Source organism: Pristis pectinata, chromosome 5 (assembly GCF_009764475.1).
Source record: "Pristis pectinata isolate sPriPec2 chromosome 5, sPriPec2.1.pri, whole genome shotgun sequence".
Taxonomy (NCBI): Eukaryota; Metazoa; Chordata; class Chondrichthyes; order Rhinopristiformes; family Pristidae; genus Pristis; species Pristis pectinata.
In genome coordinates, this window is record NC_067409.1 from 29,403,569 (window position 1) to 29,426,093 (window position 22,525).

A 22,525-nucleotide genomic window follows, 5' to 3' on the forward strand; every position below is an offset into this window, starting at 1 on the left:
TTGATCTGGCCGTGGACTCAGATCCACCTACCTGCCTTTTCCCCCATAACCCTTAATTCCCCTACTATGTAAAAATCTATATAATGGTGTCTTAAATATATTTAATGAGGTAGCCTCTACTGCTAACCTGGGCAGAGAATTCCACAGATTCACGACTCTTTGGGAAAAGCAGTTCCTCCTCATCTCCATCCTAAATCTATTCCCCCAAATCTTGAGGCTATGTCCCCTAGTTCTAGTCTCACCTACCAGTGGAAACAACCTTCCTGCCTCTATATTTTCTATCCCTTTCATAATTTTATATGTTTCTATAAGATCCCATCTCATTCTTCTGAATTCCAGCAAGTGTAGTCCCAGGTGACTCAATCTCTCCCCATAGGCTAACACCCCTCATCTCTGGACTAAACCTGGTGAACTTCCTCTGCACCGCCTCCAAAGCCAGTAGATTTTTCCCCAGGTGAGAAGACCTGAACTACAGGCAGTGCTCCAAGTGCGGCCTCACGAGTACCCTGTACAGCTGCAGCATAACCTCCCTGCTCTTAAATTCAATCCCTCTAGCAATGAAGGCTAACAATCCATTTGCAATCTTGATAAACTGTTGCACCTGCAAACCAACCTTTTGCAATTCATGCACAAGCACTCCCAAATCCCTCTGCACAAAACCATACTGCAATCTTTCAGCATTTAAATAATAATCTGATTTCTAATTTTCCTTCCAAAGTGGATGACCTCACATTTACCAACATTGTACTCCGTCTGCCAGACCCTTGCCACTCACTTAACCTACCTATATCTCTCTGCAGACTCTCTGCATCCTCTGCACAATTTGATTTTTCACTCAATTTAGTGTCATCAGCAAACTTAGATACGCTACACTTGGTCCCCTCTTCCAAACCGTTAACATATACAGTGAACAGTTGTGGGCCCAGCACTGACCCCTGCGGCATCCCACTCACCACTGATTACCAACCAGAGAAACACCCATTTATCCCAACTCTCTGCCTTCTATTGGTTAACCAATCCTCTATCCATGCTAATACATTACCCCCAACTCCATGCATTCCTTATCTTATGGATAAGTCTTTTATGTGGCATTTTATCGAACACCTTCTGGAAATCCAAGTATACAACATCCACCTGTTCCCCTCTATCCACTGCGCTGATTATATCCTCAAAGAACTCCAGTAAGTTTGTCAGACAGGACCTGCCCTTCCTGAATCCATGCTGAATCTGCCTGATGGAAACACTTCTATCCAGATGTCTCACTATTTCTTCCTTAATGATAGCTTCAAGCATTTTCCCAACTACAGATGTTAAGCTAACTGACCTATAGTTACCTGCCTTTTGCCTACATCCTTTCTTAAGAAGGATCACAGCTGATATTTTATCTTCATACACTTTTAATGCACTATCTGCACTATCACTAATACCCCTTGATTCCTTTAACATCCAGAAACCTATTGGTTTCTGTTTTGAATGAACTCAACAACACAGCCATCTGGAATAGAGAATCACCATCCTCTGTTCAGTTCTAAACATCCTACCCTTGGGCTCAAACTGTGACCCTTAGTCAGGGCACACATATTCCCTGCATCTTGCCTGTTGAGCCATGTAGGTATTTTGTAGATTTCAATAACTTTAAGCTGTAGAGCATACAGGCCTGGTCCACTCAATCTCTCCTCATTTGTCAAACCCACCTTCCCAGGAACCAGTCTAGTCAATCTTTGCTGTCCGTCTTCTGTGACATGTACATCCTTACTCCAGGTGCAGTCACACCAAGGCCCTGCACAGATGGAGTAAGACTTCCTTGCTTCTCTATTCAAATCATCCCACAGCAAAGGCTAACTTACCATCTGTCTTCCTTATTACCTGTTGTACCTGAAATGTTAGTTTCAGTGACTTGTGTATAAGTACACCTAGTTCCCTTTGAATGTCAACAACACCTAATTACTTATCATTTAACAAATACTCTGCTTTTCTGCTCTGTGCACCAAAGGAAACGACCTCACAAATTTACACATTATATTCCATCTGCCTTGTTCTTGCCCATTTACTCATCGTGTCCACCCCCCCCCCCCCCCTGAAGCCTCTTTATATCTTCCTCTGTATTTACTTTCCCATCTAGCTTTGAATCACCCACAAGCTATGACATTTGGTCATATTGTTGATATGGATTGTGAATAGTTGGGCTGCTGTCACCAGTCCTTGAAGTACGCCACTAGTCACAGCCTGACATCCTGATAAGGATGCGTTTATTCCAAAACCTTGCTTTCTGTCCAATAACCATTTTCAATTCATTTCAATGTGTTACCCCAATTCCATGTGCTCTAACCTTGTTAACCAACCTCCTGTGTGTGTGACCATACTCAGTAGCTATTGTCATACAACAACAGGAATGTGAAGTTTATCTGTGATACGCAGCAAGGGACAGTGAAGTTTGCATCAGTGTGGGCAACGAGAACTATGGCCTCCTGTGAACTTTAAATTTTGCCTAAAAAGAAAGCCTCAGTTTGGAAACAATGTTATTGGAAACACTGCAAGAGTCTGCAGATGCTGGAATCTGGAGCAAGGACAGTCTACTGGAGGAACTCAGTGGGTCAAACAGCACCTGTGGGAGGAAAGGAATTGTCAATGTTCTGGGTCGAAACCCTGCATCAGGAAAGTTATTGCACCAGCATCTCCTGAATTAGAGGCAATGCTGATGTCTGTTCAAATATGTCACTTGAAAGTGTTCAGCATATGATGCAGGTCATAAGTTTGCTTCCATTTAAATCACATATCCGGTCCACCTTCTCCCCCATTTGCCAATAAAGTTTGTACAAACACAATGCCCACCCAAGCATGTGACAACTCATCAACCTTTTAGCCCTGATGTGATTATGGCATCATCTGTGTTAATGCACCAGCACTAAATGAATGTGACTTTTCCTCTGTGACTAACAAACCCAGGAATGTGCATTTGCTACGACAATACAAAAAAAATCAACGAACGTAACAACTTCCATGAATAGCCACGCAAAAATAACAGCACATTCAACCTGAATACAAAAGGGGGAAAGTAAATGGAAGCTTTCATATTGCAGAATATATTGAGGCTTATTACAGAAATAGGGGCAAACAGCTCTTCGTCAATAACTAAAATGGTGTATGTGCAGTTAACCGTTAACCATTGGTATACAGTTATGGTAAAGTAACAGGCAACCACCCTGAGTAATCAATCACAAGCAGCATGGATAGAAAATAAGTAACAAGAAACAGAGGATGGCATTTTTTTGCCATTTGAATGGTTGTTTTCAGGACTGGAGCTGTACAGTTGAGTTCCCCCTGTGGTCCATAGTAGGGACCATTGCATTTCTTCATATATATTCATGACTTGGACTTGGTTATACAGAGCATGATTTACAAATATGCATATGACACAAAATTTGATGGTGTAGTGAACCAAGAGGAGATGGCTAAAGATTTCAAAGAGATATAGACAGTGTGATAGTAGGAGGATAGGAGGTGGTTGAAATTTGATGCTGAATGTGAAGTATTACTTTTGGTAGGAAGAACGAGAAAAGGCAATCTAAACCAGGGAGGACTATTCTAAAAGGGATAAAGAATAGAGGGATCTAAGGTGTATTGTTCATTGACTGTGGCAAGGCAGGTTGGGAAAACGATTAAAAAAATCATATCAGATCCAGGGCTTTCTAATTTGAGTTGAAGAATACAAGAGCAAGGAATACAGAATGAATCTAAATAAAACTCTGGTTCAGCCACAACTAGACCGTTGTGTTCAGTCTGGAGTGCCCGCTTTAGGACATAAGTAAAGGCTTTAGAAAGAGTGCAGGAGAGATTTACTAAAATGATTCCAGGGATGTGGAACTAGTTAAATGGTGGACAGGAAAAGCTGGAGTTGTTCTCCTTTGGATAGCTGAGGTTGTGAGGTGGCTTCATGAGGTGTTTAAAATCATGAAAGCTACAGAGAGAACAGATAGAGTGAAACTGTTCCCAGTAGCAGACGTCAAGAGCCCAAGGGGATGAAATGAAGGTGTTGGCAAAAGAACCAAATGTACTATGAGGAAGATTTATTTTGTACAAGCGGTTAGGATCTGGAATGAACTGCCAGGGGTCATAGTGGTGGCAAATTCAATTATAGCATTCAGAAGGGAGCTGGATAAGTATACGAAAGGAAAGAGGTTGCAGGGTGATGTGGAGAGGCAGGGAATGTGACCAGCTAAATTGCTCTTATTTAGAGCTGGTATGGACCCTAACCATTGGAATGGTAATCACTCAACGATTCTGTCATCCTGTGATAAGCAAATTAAATGCCATATAGTCTCTCAACCCTACCCAGCCCACTGCTACCTCCTGTCCAAGATTTATAAACAGGACTGTCTGGTTCAGCTGCTCTTACCCCACCAAACTGATTTCTTCTGATCTTGACTCCTTCCTTCTCCCTGATCCACTCCCTTCCCACTTACATCCAGAACACATCTGATGCCCTCTGCCAGTTTGATGTTTTCCAACTCCCTGGTAGAGCTCCTTGCTGCCTGCCACTTTAATTCTCCAACTCACTCCCACTCTGACCTATCTGTCCATGGCAGATAGCCCAATGAAAAGTTGAGGAACAACACCTCATCTTCCAACTGGGCACATTGCAGGCTTCTGGACTCAATATCGAATTCTATAACTTCAGCTAACTCACTTTGTCAGAGATATTCCCTTGGTTCTATCCATTACTCACCTACTCTACTGTTTGTTTTCTTTCTGTCTCAGTTCCCAGTACCTAAAATACTAATTCTGTTCTCTTTCCACAGATGCCACCTGACCTACTGAGTGTTTACAATGCAGTTTGAACTGGACACAATAAATGTTCAAGCACAACCAAACAAGTATTCCTACTCTGTCATAACACTGCATCCAGCTGGTAAACCTTGACTCGACCTCACAATGCCCTGAAGGTTAAGAAGCTGGGAAATGACCACTTGAAGCCACGAAGGGTCATGGGACTGAGTTGGCTCCTGATTATGACAGTTGGCTCCTGATATAGAGCAGCAGCACATTGTGTTTCTGGACCCCTCTCCTGGGCAGCCTGGTCTCACCTGCACATTCCACTGGCTTCCTGCACTAAGGTATTCATTGTTGCCGCAGGATGCAGCATCATTAGGTACTCAGTGCTGGTGTTTGATTGGATGAAGCCTATAAAAAACTGCGCTTTAAGAACAAATTTGGTCTCTTCAGTAAAGAGGAAGCAATAAGCAATGATGAAACCTCAATGTATAGAAACAGCTACAATTCAGGCCAATATTGTAATCAAGCAGTAAGAATCAATTCATAGCTATGCAGTCAATCAGTTCAAATAGAAATGCTACATTTACTTCAGAAGTGAACAAAGGAATTAGCTTTAAAGTAGTGGCACATAATCTGCAAGGTTTAAATGCTATAGAGCCAATGTTTGCAGTCGGTGATAAAGTAACAGTATTCCTGCTGACCACTATGAAAACTCCCCACAAGATCTAACAATTTCTGTTGCAAGAACTTCCCCTTTTCCAACTGTTGCTGTTCGGCATCAGTTCAAGGAGCTCCCCAGCACCTGTCAGCTGTGATGCAATCATCTGGCTGAGCAAGCAATCAGAGAAAAAAATTGTCATAAATAGAAAAAAATTGATTTACTTTTCAAACATTATGCAGAGAGCTAAAGAAGAAATAAAATATATGCATATGATTAAAGTAGAAGCTGAAATATAAACTTATCAACATTTTAAAAATCTGTTATATTTTTGAAATATTCCTGCAAATCCATGTGGCTTTGTGCATGAGAAATCGTGTCTGACAAATCTTTTAGTGATTTTTGAAGAGGTAACCAAGAGAATAGATGAAGGTAGAGCAGTAGACGTTGTCAATATGGACTTTAGCAAGGCCTTTGACAAGGTCCCGCATGGCAGGCTAGTCTAGAAGGTTAGATCCAGGGAGAGATAACTCATTGGATTCATAATTGGCTCAATGGTAGGAAGCAGAGAGTGATGGTCAAAGGTGTTTCTTGGACAGGAGGTCTGTGACTAGTTTTATGCCACATGGGTCAGTGCTGGGACCTTTGTTGTTTGTTATTTAAATAAACGATATGGATGTGAATGTACAAGGCATAGTTAGTAAGTTTGCAGATGGTACTAAGATAGGTGGTGTTGTGAAGGAGGTTATCTAAAATTACAGGGGGACCTTGATCAGCTGGGTAAGTGAGCCGAGGACTGGCAAGTGGCTTTCAATTCAGATAAGTGTAAAGTGCTGCGTTTTTGTAAGTACCAGGGTAGGACTTATGCAGTGAATGGCTGGGCCCTGGGGAGTGTTGTGGAACAGAGGGACCTAGGAGTACAAGTAAATAGTTCCCCAAAAACAGCATCACAGGCAGACAGGGTGATGAAGAAGGTGTTTGGCTAACTACCTTCTCATGGCCTTGAACCTTATTGTCTACCTGCACTGTATTTTCTCTGTAACTGGAACACAATATTCTGCATTCTGTTATTGCTTTTCCCTTATACAACTTCAATGTACTGATGTTGTGAAATGATCTGTCTGGATGGCATGCAAAACAAAGATTATCATTGTACATGTGACAATAATAAACCAATTACCAATTACCTTGACAGTGATGCTTTCATCTTGAAGAAGGAAAAAAAATAACATATTAAAAAAACTGTTTTCTTTGCTAAAGTACACATTGTGGAAAAACCAGAAGCTGTCGTCTGTTTCACAGAATATTAAAGGTGAATACCACTAGTTTCACTGTCTTTACAAAATCTAGACCTTGGCTTTGAACTGATTCTGTCCGGTGAACATCGTTTTAAAATCCCATATCTTACCAATCTGTAGCTCGGGATTATTTTCATACAGACACCAGTCCACGCTGCAGTCACAGTGAGACTTCTCAAATAAATTGTCCAAAATTTCTCGCACGGTCTGCCTTTCATCAACCATCAGCGTTTTACTACTGTTGTCATTCATAAGGACCTTGACAACAAGCTGGAAGGTAAATGTTGAACATGCATGAATGAACTGACACTTTCCAACAAGCACTTAGATACTAACATATCAATGTATTCCCTAAAATTTGGAAAGTTAAGGAAAGACTTCATCAATGTTTTCAAGAAAGTAAGGGCAATATATAGGGCAAATAGGGAGAAACAGCTGTCATAAGAACATAAGTATAATGTTAGTATGCTTTCCTGTACCAACCTCAAATCCTTTAATTTCCTTAATATGCAAGTTTTAAGGATTGAATACTGAGAGGATATCCTAAATATTAGAGCCAGGTCTTTCAGAAATAGTTATAAAAGTCTTCTTAATACAAAGGATGGTGGAAGTTTGGAATTCTTCTTCCACTAATGGCAGTTGATACTGGTTTAATGGCTAGCTTTACATCTGGAATTTATAGATCTGTTGACAAAGGTATTCAGGATATAGAAAATGGTGGGCATATGGAGTTAGGCTACGATCAGTCATGGTCTCATTGAATGGTGGGACAGGCATTAGGGACTAAATGAAGTCCGCATGTTCCTACATTCCCAGAATTTCCATTATTTCATCCATCAAGTTGTATTTTATTGTAATAACAAAGGAAACGGATGTCTCAGTGCCCTAAAGTAAAATAGTAACTGAATTTCTTAACATCTCTTTCACTGAAAACATGAGTCCCTTTTTTTTGGTGTAGCAAAGTACAATCTTTGGAAGTCACCACATAGCATGTAAAACAAATCTCTCCCTATATCAGAAATGGTTCGAGTTTGTGGCAGGGTCTGAAGACAATGGCTTTGATCGACCTAATATTTAACTGGAGGAAATTTCTGCTGTCTCCCTGTATGAAAAGGAAGGTAGATAGACCTTTCTCATTGCTGCATTAGTGGCAAGTCATCAGGAAGTGTACAAGAACATTTGGTGTAAGCTAATTTAACCCTTGGTTTTTGTTCTTTCCTGTTTCTTGGGGAAGTGTCTGATTCCCTGCACATGGTCAGTAGCCAAGGAGGAACAAGTGACTTGTGTACCACACAGTGCTGAAGCTTGTGGGCACCAAGATATTGGCTGCAATACCAGCTATCTGACAACTGTGGTCTAGACAAGATTAAATTGTTTTTTTCTGTTACAGGTGAACTTAATAGACAAGTAGTTCCAAGTAACCAGTGAATAAATGCATTGGTAATAACAGAAAGAGAGGAAATAGAATTTGTCAAAGGTTATTTATGATTAGAATTCTCCAAGTTTATCTACTTACAACATATTTCTGATTCACTTATACCAGTTATAGAAACAATGTTTGCACTGACAGAACGCAGTGGCATTTTTAAGAAGATGCTGTGATCTAGTGACTTTCCAAATATTACCATTTTACGCTTACCCTTATCTGCTCTCTGAATTAATCCAAAAAAAATCCCAACTCCTGGTAACATCAGATTGATTGAGTTGGAAAAGTTAAAGCTAATAGGCCATGACAAAGAAATAGCCATTGAAAGAGTGCAAATTTATAATACTCCTGTAGTGGCATTAACTATACTATCTTAATAAAAACAAACTGTCAAATCATTCAATTGTTTTGTACATTTACAGTTAAAAAATTGCCAGATTATGCAAAATAAAAGCACACGAAAGGATATCATAAATTCATCAGGCAATCTTATCTGTAATTTATACAAGGGACTGCTTATTCTATTTACTGTCAATCGTTTTTCTTAGTTGTTGGTGATTCCAGAACAATCATAATTAGAGCCCTTACTTCTTCAGCAGTCTGGGGTTAGAGAGAATGTTGATTTGACAATATTCATTTTGATTAGCAGAGTTCACCAAGGGCTGGCCTATCAGTGATGCAACCCTCATCTACTTTCAACTGAATACACAATAAACATGGGAGGAAAGCTGCCTTTTTTGCTGGGTGGAGTATATGGGTGAAACTTGCAAGGTAGTTGTGGGGCTCAACAGAGGGTTTTAAGAGTCAATAATGTGTTGTTGATGAATCACTCGATGTTTAAGATTTTACACTTTGGCAGGGTGTGATTTAGCCTGATGACCTTCAGGTTTCTGTCCGAGTACCATAACCATTTGCCTACCATTTTGGTATTCCACTGACCTTTTTAACCTTTGCTTCTTTCAGCTTTTCCAAAGCAAGTTTAATCTTGTCAGTTTTTTCTTTGGCCTTTTGTTCCTCCTGCGAAAAAAAAAGATGACTAATAGAAAAGGCCACTTGAAAGGTGCCCATCAGAAATATTTCTTTCTCAGGTATGTGATTGTTTTAATTTAGCATATTTCTGTACTCTGGCATTAAGGCACCCAGTAACTTTGTTTCCAAGCCAGACGATGAAATCTCCACAGCTTCACTTCCCTCTCCTCACTTTTAATATCTTCCCCTGACGAGGAAATGGGCAAATCAGGAAGAACAGTCACTGTATGGCTTTTGGATGTTTCGTAATAGACCTGAAGGTCCTTCAGCATGGTATGAGGTAGAGGAGCGACTTGCACACACTTCACCCACCATCACTACATTAAAAGGGGCAGTTTTTAGGATCATATGCACAAAATGCTACATTACCTTCATTGTACCAGCATAAGAACAATTTTAGGACTTTAAAACAATTGATTACATATAAAGTGCTCTGAGATGATATAATAGACTATATAATACATAAAGTTTGGAAGCAATTTGCTTGGTAGCGGTTAGGTTTATGATGTGTGTAAATGAAATTCAGACTAAGGGAGTTCACTAATTGTATTTTAATTTCCACATCCTCTCGAATCTTGTATGAATAATTCACAAAGTATAACTATCATAAAGCATGGACTTACAGCCCTTTTCAATAGCTTTTCTGCCTTCAATCATTAGTGTTATGCCAGTACACTTGCTGGCTGGTCTTCTGTTGCTCTACCTGCTATACCCTACAACATACCTACACTGTTGTAGTCCACAACCTGACTCACACTAAGTTCTACTTACCCTGCTTACTTTGCTCTACACTGCCACTGATCTCCCTTTCACCTCCCAGGTTCTGAGATGTTTATCCTCCTTCTATTTTTTCTTTAAGGCCTTTCCCAAGATGAGCAAACTTTCAGCATTATTTCCTAATATCCTTTTCTTTGTCCCTACTTTTGCCTGGAAGCTTCTGCACAGCACCTTGTTGAAGGTTTCTCCTCTAAAGATGTATCAGGAATGAAACATTGCATCACTCCTCAAGAATCACATAAGGCCACCAGAAATTCAATCAAAATATGGCTTATAACTGCTGGATTTTTTTTACTTATTCATTTTGTAGGATGTAGACATTACTAGTGATGCTAGTGTTTATTGTCCATCTAATTGTTCCTGAACTGAGATGGCAGTTAATAGTCAACCACATTGAAGATACTGGAATCACATATCTCATGTTTCATATTTTCTCATTTTCCCTTATGACATAGAACAAGATCATCTGGTGGCCTCATTGTTACCACTGCTGAAGCTGTTTGTTTTAAATTCCTGATTTATTTATTTACTGAATTTATTTTACAGTCTTCATGGAAGAGCTGGCCTTTCCATTTTGATATGCGTTTTAGTCAGGACCCTACAATTTCTTTGCGTGTTAACTCATTATAAACATAGAATACCACTTTGACCCTGGAGCAATCTGATGCTTTAGAAACTAGTGAAGCTGACCACACTGAACAATCTTGCAATATAACTCTGACACGTGCGGTCAAGTGTGTTTGCAAACTTGCTGATTCTGATTCTAGCATAAACCTTAAGGATCAGAAATTCTGTTGGCTAGCCCATAATCTTAAGCACTATGCAATAGCTTTAAAGTGCAAAATAAACTGTGGGATACGATCAGCATTTGTGTGGGCATGTGTTGTGAAATTTTATTGGTCTTACAAATGAAGGGTGTGTAGCAATTGGCATGTAACACATATTTGACATTTTGGCTGCACTATCTCTGAAGGAACTTTGTGGGCCTGCAATGGAAAAGTAGCCCTTATTGGGAGGAAGAAGGTCTGCTCAGTTGCAAGTTAAAAGGACGGTAGTTGACTGAGGGAATTTCCCACAGATGGTGACCACCGAAGTTTCTTCAATGCGCCACGTGCCTCTGACTTTGCTCCTGCTTTCTTCAGGGTTGGTAGAGGATTGATTGGTCTGATAAGGCTCCTAAGGGTGCAATTTTTGATTGACATTGCAGAAGCAGGGTGCTTGTTCTAATATCTGGTGCACCACACATGTCAAAAAGTAGTTTCCATTCCGTGATATGAGATCACACACGTGAGTTTTGAAATTGCGCATTGTTGTCATGCGTTTCTGAGCCAGAGGCCCAAGACTCATGGCATTTGCACACATGATTCCTTGTGTATATTCTGTGCAGGAAATTGCCTTTCCCATGACTCCAGAAGAAATTAATGTGGGCTTCTGTGCAGTGCATTTTACCATGTGTGATAAAACTTCTAGACCTAAATGTCTAGAATTCTCTCTTCTCCCCTCTCTCATCAGGCAGAAGATGCAAAGGCCCGAAAGCACATACCACCAGGCTCAAGGACAGCTTCTATCCTACTGTTATAAGATTAGTGAATGGTCCCCTTATACGATAAAATGGAGTCTTGACCTCACAATCTATCTCATTATGGCCTTGCACCTTATTGTCTACCTGCACTGCACTCTCTCTGTAACTGTAACACCTTATTCTGCATTCTGTTATTGTTTTCCTTGTACTACCTCAATGCACTGATGTGATTAAATGATCTGTATGGATGGCATATAAGAACAAAGTTTATCACTGTACCTCGGTACATTTGACAATAATAAACCAATTTACCAATTTACCAAAACAGCTGTGTTGAAGTTATCAGTTTGAATTTGCTGGAATTAAAAAAAGTCTTTTGAAGTTTATGCGTGAATCATGATTGTTGGTAGTACCCTGGACTAATCTATACATTACAGTGTTAGAAACAGTGCTGCATGGATTATGGTCTTCAGCCCATTTATAGTTGTTCGAGCAGGTATATCAAAGATTATCCATCTACACAGATTCTGTCCATGCTTCCCCATCCTGACATTGTAGATTGACTGCTCAATTCTTCTAACTTCATCACAGTGCTTGTTGGAAAGCAGGGGCTGGTCACTGCATGAAGACTAATACCTTTCGTTGCTGGTTTACAGAAGATGCAGCTCCTCATTGTGTTGGTGTGTGGCCTCCCCTCAACAACTAGCTACCACTGGAATGCATCCAACTCTGGAGGATGTTCATCTATTGACTGAGATAGCATTGGGATACTTGTCATTGGAGGTTCATTTGGGAGAACTCTCCTCCACTCAAGTTGCCTAAAGGAGCAACAGTGGCCACTCATTTATAGGCAAGGATAGTGACCTCCAACTATAGTGATCACAGTTCTATAATGCAACTGAAGAGTCCAAAAGCAATGAAATTATCATATTCCTTAATACCTAATTTACACCATCCAACCCTATGTAGTGTGCCACTCATCATATCACCATGGTGGCAGAACTTTCATTCTTGTCTTTGAAACTTCCACTCTTGACAAGGAGCTCTTCATGTTTTATCTACAACAAAATAATTACATAACTTCCACTAAATTTCCATTTCCTAACTCTTTCACTGTGACTCAATACCTTCTCCTTTATTCATTTATTTTTAATTTTATGTGATGAAGTACCTTGAAGCATTTTTACATCAAACATACCATATAAATAAACATAACGTGGCATCATATTGAAAGTATAGTCATGGCCAAAAGGCATAAAACGTCAAAGCAGCTTTCCCTTGATACAACTGAATATAGGCACTGGATAATTGCAAAATGCACTGTTAGTTTCCTCAATTTGTAGCAGTGAATGTAATGCACCAGCATTCTGCTGTGTTTGCAGAGGCTGCATTTCCATTGCTGTGATCATTGTGGTTTGACTTCATTTCATAGAATCACAGAGAAGGAGGCCACTTGACCCATTATGCCTGGCTACTCTTTGAAAGAGCTACCAGTTCATCCCAATCCCCTGCTGTTTCCTCATAGTTCTTACTGAATTTGCTTCATGACCCCTTGTGCAGTGCAGATCATAAAACCATTTTGTTTCCTATTACAGGCACTCCCTGAGGGCTCTGTTCCTGAGAACTATCTACAAACCGATTTCTCCCTAAGTCGAAGATGTCTATTTTCTATAGTAACCCATATATCGCTCTACGTACACTTTAATTCTCGTGAACATTCATCCTAACGCTACCCATAATTAAACAAATGCCATATATACTGTCTGCAGTTATTAATGAATATCATGAAACATTTTATTATTATTATCACTATCTTGAAAAATTCTTTAAAAATGTATGGGAGAATTTGTGTAAAGTCAGACATCCATAAGTCAGGTTATCTGTAACATGGGGAGCCTATGTATTTACTTTTTTCTTTTGCATATTACCTTAAATATGTATCCTCTGGTTACCAACCCACCAGCCAGTAGATTACTTTATCTGTTTTTTATGCTTTTGGATAACTCTATCAAATTACACCTTCTCTGCAATAGTGGAACAAATTTAGTTATTTCTAGACACTGCATGTTGCTATAATCCTTGTTCCCTTGTATCATTTGAGTAAATGTTCTCTTCATCTTCTGAAAGGTCTTGCTATCTTTTGATAAGGGCATACAAGATTATAATGTGCTTAAGTAGGGTATACAGAGAAAAGCTGTTCCCTTTAGCAATGGTTCAAGGACCAAGGTATACAAAGGGTGAAATATAATTAAAATATGAGAAAAAACTCCTTTGCACCACAAGTGGCGATGATTTGGAACTCATCGCTTGTAAGGATGATGGGAATAGAATAAATTAGGACTGTCAATAGGGAATTGGAAAGACAAGTTACAGGGCTAAGGGGAACGAAAAGGATAATGGGACTGAAAAGATTGCTCTCCATGGAACCGGCAGCGACTCGATGGACAAAATGACCTTCTCCTGTGCCCGATCATCAGCAAGCCTTTTTCTGCTTTACAACATAGTGAAAGTCTTGCAGAGATGTTTACTGTGATTATATATTGTCTTTGTGCTTTCTTTTATAATTACTAACATGAATTACATTATTAACTGCCAGCATTATTAGTGTAAAGCTTTGATTTAAGTAATCAAGCACTTGTGAGACTTGTTCTGGAGGGTTTCCAGCAGCAATAATACAGGAACTTTGATATCAGCAAATACAGATACAGCATGATCACTAAAGCTGTCTGCACTCAGTCTGTGGCAAAATAATTCACACAGATTTTCCTCACTTCTAATTTTAAATTCCCAAACCAGTTTCTTCCTCTATTCTTATCTCAAGTTGTTGCCTTATGCACGACTCTAATTGCATAGGTACAGACACCCTCCTGTGCTATGTCTTCAAATAGTGTCATAGAGCCATACAGTCTACAGAAACAGGCCCTTCAGCCCACCATGTCCATACTGGCTTTTGCACCCATCTAAACCAATCCCATTTCCTCACATTGGGTCTACAGCCTTCTACGCCTTGGCTACTCAAATGCAAATGTGTGTCTGGACAGTACATTTTAATTTTATGAGATTTTCCATATTTTTCCACAGAAAAGCAAACTCTTACTGAATTCTTACCTCAGTTAACGGCTCTGGAGGTTCTGGAGGAGGTGGCGATGGTTGAGGCAGAGAAACTGGCGGGATTGGGGGAAATAAGTCCACAGGAGGTGGTGGTAAATTATGACTTGATGGCTCGGTGTGTCTGATTGGTGGCTTTGGAGGCCCCTTTGAATGAACATTTGGAATATTTGGTGTCGTGGTAGTATTCCCAATGGCTGAAGCTGGTGAAGCTTGAGGTATAACACTACAGGTTTTCTCTGTCTCACTGATCCCTTGCATCAAGTCTGCCATTAAAGCATCAAAATCGGTTTCTTCCAGTGCTTTGAGAGACTCTAGCAGAACAAAGGAGTAAAAGGAGCAATATTAAAATGGGGTGGTAAGTCTAAAAGAACAAATTCTGGAGAGAGGAATAAATAGTGCATTGGGTTACTCTCCAGTCACTGCAGACCTTTGAACACAGCCCTCAGGAATGATCTGAAAGTGTGCTCTGCCTGTCAGGTATGAAAAGAGCCTGGGTGGGATTAATAAAGCAAACTTTAAAGTGCATGTGTGAAGGGCCAAGAAGCCTTCCTTTATACTAGGGCTGTTGATTCAATGATTCTCTGCTCAGTGCAATTCTGGATGAGCCACAACACAAAGCTACTTCAAACGACTCTGGCTGGAAATATTTTATGAGGTATAAATCAAAACTGATGTACAGAACCAAATCTGGAGATTCAGTGCATAGCAGAAATTGGTTTTGGACCCATTCAAATATTTGAGGTGAACGGCCTGAGTCTGTAAGAACTCCAGAGGCAACTTTCTGCTTTGTTCAATCCAATATGGGCCATCGACTTGCCTATGTTGACGACCCAACAGATAAATGAAGGGCCTACCAATACTTTTAGATCTCCTCGTGAATGGCTCTGCATTCTTCAGCAGTCCTCAACTAAAGGTCATGCAGTCATAAAATCATATAATCATATAGCATGGAAATAGGCCCTTCTACCCACGCAGTCCGTGCTGACCTTCAAGCACCCATTTACCCCAGTCCCATTTTATTTTCCCCACATTCCCATTAACTCCCCTCAGATTCTATCACTCACCTACACAGAGGAGGGTCAATGTACAATGGCCAATTAACCTACCAATCCATCTTTGGTATGTGGGAGGAAGCTGGAGGATCTGGAAGAAACTCATGCTAAGGTATGGTAAGTGCTTTCAAAAGAACACATCCAGAGGAGCAGATGGACCAGGAAAGCTCCTTCTAATTCCATTGCAGTGGTAAGAGCTTCTGTCAGCTGCAGTAATGACCAACACTGCTGGATCTAAAACCTTTCCCCTCAATAACAGGTATACTGCTTTGGATACTGTCGGTGGGGGGGGGGGGGGGAATGACTTACCAGAGGTCTCTGGCACTGAGCCTGGCTGTGTGGTGCAGAAGGGAAGGGGGGAGAAGAGGAGAACAGTAGTGATAGGGAATTCAATAGCAAGGGGCAGACAGGAGATTCTATGGACGTGAAAGAGACTCCCGGATGGTATATTGCCTCCCAGGTGCCAGGGTCAGGGACATCTCGGATTGGGTCCACAGCATTCTTGAAGGGGGAGGGCGAACAGCCAGAGGTCATGATACATATTGGTACCAATGACATAGGTAGGAAAAGAGATGAGGTCCTGAAGAGGGAATATAAGGAGCTAGGTAGGAAGCTGAAAAGCAGGACCTCAAGGGTAGTAATCTCTGGATTGCTGCCTGTGCCACGTGCCAGTGAGGGTAAGAATAGGTTGATTTAGCAGATGAACGTGTGACTGAGGAGTTGGTGCAGGGGGTGGGCTTTCAGCTTTGTTGATCATTGGGATCTCTTCTGGGGAAGTTACAACCTGTACAAAAGGAAAAGGGTACACCTGAACTGGAGGGGGACCAATATTCTTGCGGGCATGTTTGCTAGAACTATTGGGGAGGGTTTAAACTAGTTTGGCAGGGGGATGGGAACCCGAGTGATAGGTCAGAGGTTGGTGCATTTAGTGTACAAGTAGATGTAGAGTGTAGAAAGACTGTGAGGAAGGATAGGCAGCTGAAAGGGCAAAATTTCAGTCAGTTGGATGGGCTGAAGTGAGTGTACTTTAATGCAGGAAGTATCAGGAATAAGGGTGATGAACTTAGAGCATGGGTAAGTGCATGGAACTATGACGTGGTGGCCATTACAGAGACTTGGCTGTCACAAGGGCAGGAATGGCTGCTGGATATTCCAGGGTTTAGATGTTTCAAAAGGGACAGGGGCGGAGGTAAAAGAGGTGGTGGAGTGGTTTTACTGATCAGGGACAGTGTCACAGCTGTAGAAAGGGAAGACGTCCTGGAAGGATCATCTACTGAGTCAGTGTGTGTAGAAGTCAGAAACAGAAAGGGAGTGATCACTCTATTGGGGGTATCTACAGACCCCCTAGTAGCAGCAGAGATGCTGAGGAGTAGATCGGGAGACAGATTTTGGAGAGGTGCAAAAATAACAGGGTTGTTGTCATGGGTGATTTCAACTTGTGTAATATTGATTGGCATCTCCTTATTGTAAAGGGGATAGATGGGGCAGAGTTTGTTAGGTGTGTCCAGGAAGGATTCCTGACACAGTATGTGGACAGGCCGACTAGAGGAGAGGCCATACTAGACCTGGTACTAAGCAATGAGCCTGATCAGGTTTCAGAACTCTCGGAGGGAGAGCATTTTGGAGATAGTGACCATGACTCCTTGACCTTTACCATAGGCCTTGGAGAGGGATAGGAACAGACGATATGGGAAAGTATTTAATTGGGAGAGAGGGAATTATGATTATGGAGAGCAGGAGTTTTGGACTGTAAATTGGGCACAGTTGTTCTTGGGGAAGTGCACAGCAGAAATGTGGAGGTTGTTTAGGGAGTACTTGCATGGGGTTCTGAATAGATTTGTCCCATTGAGGCAGGGTAAGGATGGTAGAGTGAAGGAACCGTGGTTGACAAGAGAAATAGAATACCTTGTCAAGAGGAAGAAAGAAGTTTACTTAAGGTTTAGAAAAGATGGATCAGAGAGGGTTCTGGAGAGTTACAACGTAGCCAGGAGGGAGCTTAAGAATGGACTGAGGAGAGCTAAAATGGGCATGAGAAGTCCTTGGCGAGTTGGATTAAGGAAAACCCCAAGGTGTTCTACACGTATGTGAAGAATAGGAGGATGACTAGAGTGACGGTAGGACTGATCAGCGATAAAATTGGAAATATGTGCCTGGAGTTGGAAGAGGTAGGGGACGTCCTTGATGAATACATTGCTTCAGTATTCACCAGTGAGAGAGACCTTGATGTTTGTGAGGATGGCGTACAACAGGCTGATACACTAGAGCATGTCAATGTGACGAAAGAGGATGTGCTGGAACTTTTGAAAAACATTACGATAGATAAGTCACTGGGGCCAGACAGGATATATCCAAAGTTTTATGGAAAGCGAGGGAAGAGATTGCTGCGTCTTTGGTGACGATCTTTGCGTCTTCACTGGCCACAGGAGTAGTGCCAGATGATTGGAAGGTGGAAAATGTTGTTCCTTTATTTAAGGTGGAGTAGGGATAACCCTGGGAATTACAGACCAGTGAGTCTTACTTCAGTGGTGGGCAAATTACTGCAGAAGGTTCTTAGAGACAGGATTTATGGGCATTTGGAGAAGCATAGGCTGATTAGGGAGAGTCAGCATGGCTTTGTGAGGGGCAGGTTGTGCCTCGTGGTCCTGACTGAATTCTTTGAGGATGTGACAAAGCACACTGATGAAGGCAGAGCAATGGATGTGGTGTACATGGATTTTAGTAAGGCATTTGATAAGGTTCCTCATGGAAGGCTCATTCAGAAAGTCAGGAGGTATGGGATCCAAGGAAACTTGGCTGTGTGGATTCAGAATTTGCTCGCCCATAGAAGACAGAGGGTGGTGGTAGATGGAGCGTATTGTGCCTGAAGGTCAGTGACCAGTGGTGTTCCACAGGGATCTGTTCTGGGGCCCCTGCTCTTTGTGATTTTTATGAATGACTTGGATGAGGATGAGGAAGGGTGGGTTAGTAAGTTTGCTGATGACATGAAGGTTGGTGGTGTTGTGGTTAGTGTAGAAGGTTGCTGTAGATTACAACAGGATATTGATAGGATACAGAGCTGGGCTGAGAAGTGGCAGATGGAGTTTAAACTGGAAAAGTGTGAAGTGATACACTTTGGAAGGGTGAATCTGAAGGCAGAATGCAAGGTTAATGGAAGGACTCTTAGAAGTGTGGAGGAACAGAAGGATCTTGGGGTCCGCGTCCATAGATCCCTCAAGTTTGCCGCACAGGTCATTAGGGTTGTTGTTAAGAAGGTGTATGGGGTGTTGGCCTTCATTAGTCGGGGTATTGAGTTTAAGAGCTGTCAGGTAATGTTGCAGCTCTATAGAACTCTGGTTAAAACACATTTAGGATATTGTGTACAGTACTGGTTGCCTCATTATTGGAAGGATGTGGAACCTTTAGAGAGGGTGCAGAGGAGATGTACCAGGATGCTGCCTGAATTGGAGAGCATGTCTTATGAGGATAGGTTGAATGAGTTAGGGCTTTTATCTTTGGAGAGAAGGAGGATGAGAGGCAACTTGATAGAGGTGTACAAGATGATAAGCGGCATAGATCGAGTGGACAGTCAGAGACTATTTTCCCAGGGCGACAATGGCTAACACGAGGGGACATAATTTTAAGGTGATTGGAGGAAGGTATAAGGGGATGTCAGAGGTAATTTTTTTACACAGAGAGTGGTGGATGCATGGAATGCACTGCCGGCAGAAGTTGTGAGGGCAGATACATTAGGGACATTTAAGAGACTCTTAGATAGGCACATGAATGATAGAAAAATGGAGGGCTATGTGGGAGGGAAGGATTAGATAGATATTAGAGTAGGATAAAATGTTGGCACACCATCGTGGCTGAAGGGCCCGTACTGTGCTGTAATGTTCTATATTCTATATTATATGTTCTATGAATGAACAGTGCATAAACTACACTGAAAAATAATGCCTTCTGTGCAGTTATATTGTCTGAAATTTCTGACAATATATTTAATCACTTAGGTTGTGTATTCACTGCTAACATAATCTCAGAGTAAATGCTTACATCAGGAATTTAATTGTCTGGCACATTTGCAATCGCAGGCACACTGAGATCTATTAATAGCTGGACTGATGTTAGAGAGGAAAGCAATTTCCATTAGTAAGATGAGATCACTGGAATTGGTTTGTGATTGTAGCTGTGATCATTTTCATAAATATAATAATGGAGTTTATTTAGCTTCCAGTGAAGGCTGTATGCCCAAGTTTACTGACAGCATCAAGATGGGTGGCACATTAAGTAGCATGGATGAGGACAATGATTTGCAATGGGGATTTGATTTGGTTTTAGTAACTGATGGAGTTCAATGTGGAAAAGCAAGAAGTTATTTTCCTCAGACTAAGAAAAATTAAGCAGTCTGCTTTCTAAATAATGAGGAACTAAGATCTGAGACGGAAGACAGCTTCAGGGAAATCTTGACCACCATCGTATCGGAATTAAGATGCTGTTAAAATGAATGGTTTCAGTAACTGACCAGCCTCTTGCAATTTCCTTGATTATCTGTGCCCTCATTCCAGCTCTGTTAAAATTAGAAGTGGGTGAGTTCGAGGCAGATTGTGTTCCTGTTTGAGCTTTTTAACCTTTTAAACTCTCACTTAACTCAAACGCTTAGGGGATTAAATTTTCCCCCTCTCTTTCTGCTTTATTCCCGCCCTGAACTCCCTGAATCTTTCTGTTTGTCTTTTTTTTTCTCTCTCAATACATTTCTTACAGGCTTCCTTTATAAACTACTTTTATTTTCTGCTCCCAGCTCTACATTTCAGAGGACGTAGAACATACAACAGTATAGCACAGGACAGGCCCTTTGGCCCACGATGTGCTGAACTAAGTAAACCAATGACTCCTAATTAATCAAATCCCTCTTCCCCGCGCATTGACGATATCCTTCCCTTCTTTGCATATTAAAACGCTCTTAAATGTTCAGATGCTATCTGCCTCTACCATTGCCCCTGGCAGTGCATTTCAGGCCCCCACCACTCTCGGCGTAAAAAAACTTGCCTCGCACATCTCCTTTAAACTTTCCCCCTCTCACCCTAAATAAATGTCATCTTTTTGTAAGTTGGATGTTCGATCTCCCTTTTCTCCATACTTCATCGATGTACTAGAAAAGTCATATTTGTTCCTTTAAGGATTGATTGCATTTGTATGTTTGTAACATTTTAACTGAGAGAATTGAATGACAAAATATACCTGTCTTGAAGACATTGTGACTAAGTGAAAAAAAGACTATTAGGAGGTGCATCAAAACTCATGTGGTGGTGAAGAATTGGAAGGGAAATAATAGCATTGGGAAAGAAATGCTTTCATAACCAAGTACTCCCTCACACAGGTAATCTGAAGATGTTTGTTGTTAGAAGAAACTCGAACTGAAAAGGGAATTGATATTTCTACCATTACTAAGGAGATATGTTATTTTTGTTGTGCAGAAGCATAGATCTCTCTTTATTAATAGAGATCTCTTGCCCTTGAGAAAGCATAGAGGAGAATTTTGATTCTGGTCATTGAAAAGATAAGATATGAGGAAAAGTTAAAGCATTCTAGCTGTTTTCTTTGCAACTGTATGTCATGAACAGAGCATACAAATGTATAGTTGTATGTCCACAGTATCAGAATAAGTAAAAATGGTAGAAAGACTAAACTGAAGTCTCTTTATCTGAGTGCATGCAGCATTTGTAACAAGCTAGATAAATTGATGGCACAAATAGAAATAAACAGATTCAATCCAATAGCTGTTTAGAAAACATGGTTGCAAAGTGACCAGGTTTGGGAAATAAATGCTTCAGGATGCTTAACTTTGAGAAGGGATAAGAAAAATGGAAAATGAGGACGAGTAGCACATATGATCAGGCGATAGAGAGAATTGATCTTAGCTCAGAACATCAAGAGATAGCAGTGGTCTGGATGGATCCAAGCAACAGGAAGAAATAGCAAACATTACCTTTTATAGCAACATCAAAACCCTTTTCTTTGACCTAACTCTATCTTAACTTCTCTTGTTCAAAAAATGTATTGATCTCTGTTATGAATATATATTCAGTGACTGAGACTCTGCATTCCTCTTGGCTACTGCATTTCCAAGATTCATTACCATCTGGACAGGTATTTTTCATCTTGGTCCTAATGCCCAACCTCTTATTTTGTGACTGTGACCCCTGGTTCAACACTCCCTGGCTGGGGATGTATCATCTCAGCATCTACCCTGTCAAGCCTTGCATTGAGATTATTCTCTAATTCTCATTCTTCTACTTCTCATTCCTCTAAACACTAGAAGAACAGAAAACCACTAGAACATAGTGAGGAACAACACACCTAGAGAGGACAGGAAACTAAATAAAAAATGTATTTGCAAAAAACAGATACTGTAGAAATTAATGAGACCAAAAGACAATAAATCTCCAGGACCTGATGACATGCAACCCAAAGTTGCGAAAGAGACAGCTGTGGATGCATTGGTTCTTATCTTCCAAAATTCCATCGATTTGAATGGTTCCTAATGATTAGAACATGGCAAATGTAGTCCACTATTTAAGAAAGGCGGGAGAGAGAAAGCAAGGAACAGTTAGCCTTACGTCAGTGATAGGTAAAATAATGGAATAAATTATTAAGTAAGAGGCAACAGGGGACTTAGAATCAACAAGGGTTTATGAAGGGGAAATCATGTTTGACAAACCTTCTAGTAATTTTCTAGGTTGAAACTAACAGAATAGATAAAGGAAAACAGAGGATATGACGTCTTTTGAATTTCAATTGGGTACCAAGCAAGACGTTATTAAACAAATGTAGAACACATCAAATTAGGGGTAGTATACTTGTATGGATTGAAGGTTGACTAATGGACAGGAAACAGAGTCA

At 40.8% G+C, this 22,525-nt stretch overlaps 1 protein-coding gene across 3 annotated transcripts in view; it reads right to left on the reverse strand.

Moving 5' to 3' along the window:
* Positions 1-22,525, reverse strand: part of apbb1ip (amyloid beta (A4) precursor protein-binding, family B, member 1 interacting protein) — a 104,155-nt gene that overhangs the window by 35,423 nt on the left and 46,207 nt on the right. For all 3 annotated transcript variants that reach the window (XM_052016203.1, XM_052016202.1, XM_052016204.1), the window contains exons 4-6: positions 14,592-14,905; positions 9,095-9,172; positions 6,840-6,999 (exon numbers count right to left, since the gene is read on the reverse strand). In XM_052016203.1, the coding sequence (XP_051872163.1) occupies positions 6,840-6,999; positions 9,095-9,172; positions 14,592-14,905 (552 nt within the window). The remainder of the gene's footprint in view (positions 1-6,839; positions 7,000-9,094; positions 9,173-14,591; positions 14,906-22,525) is intronic.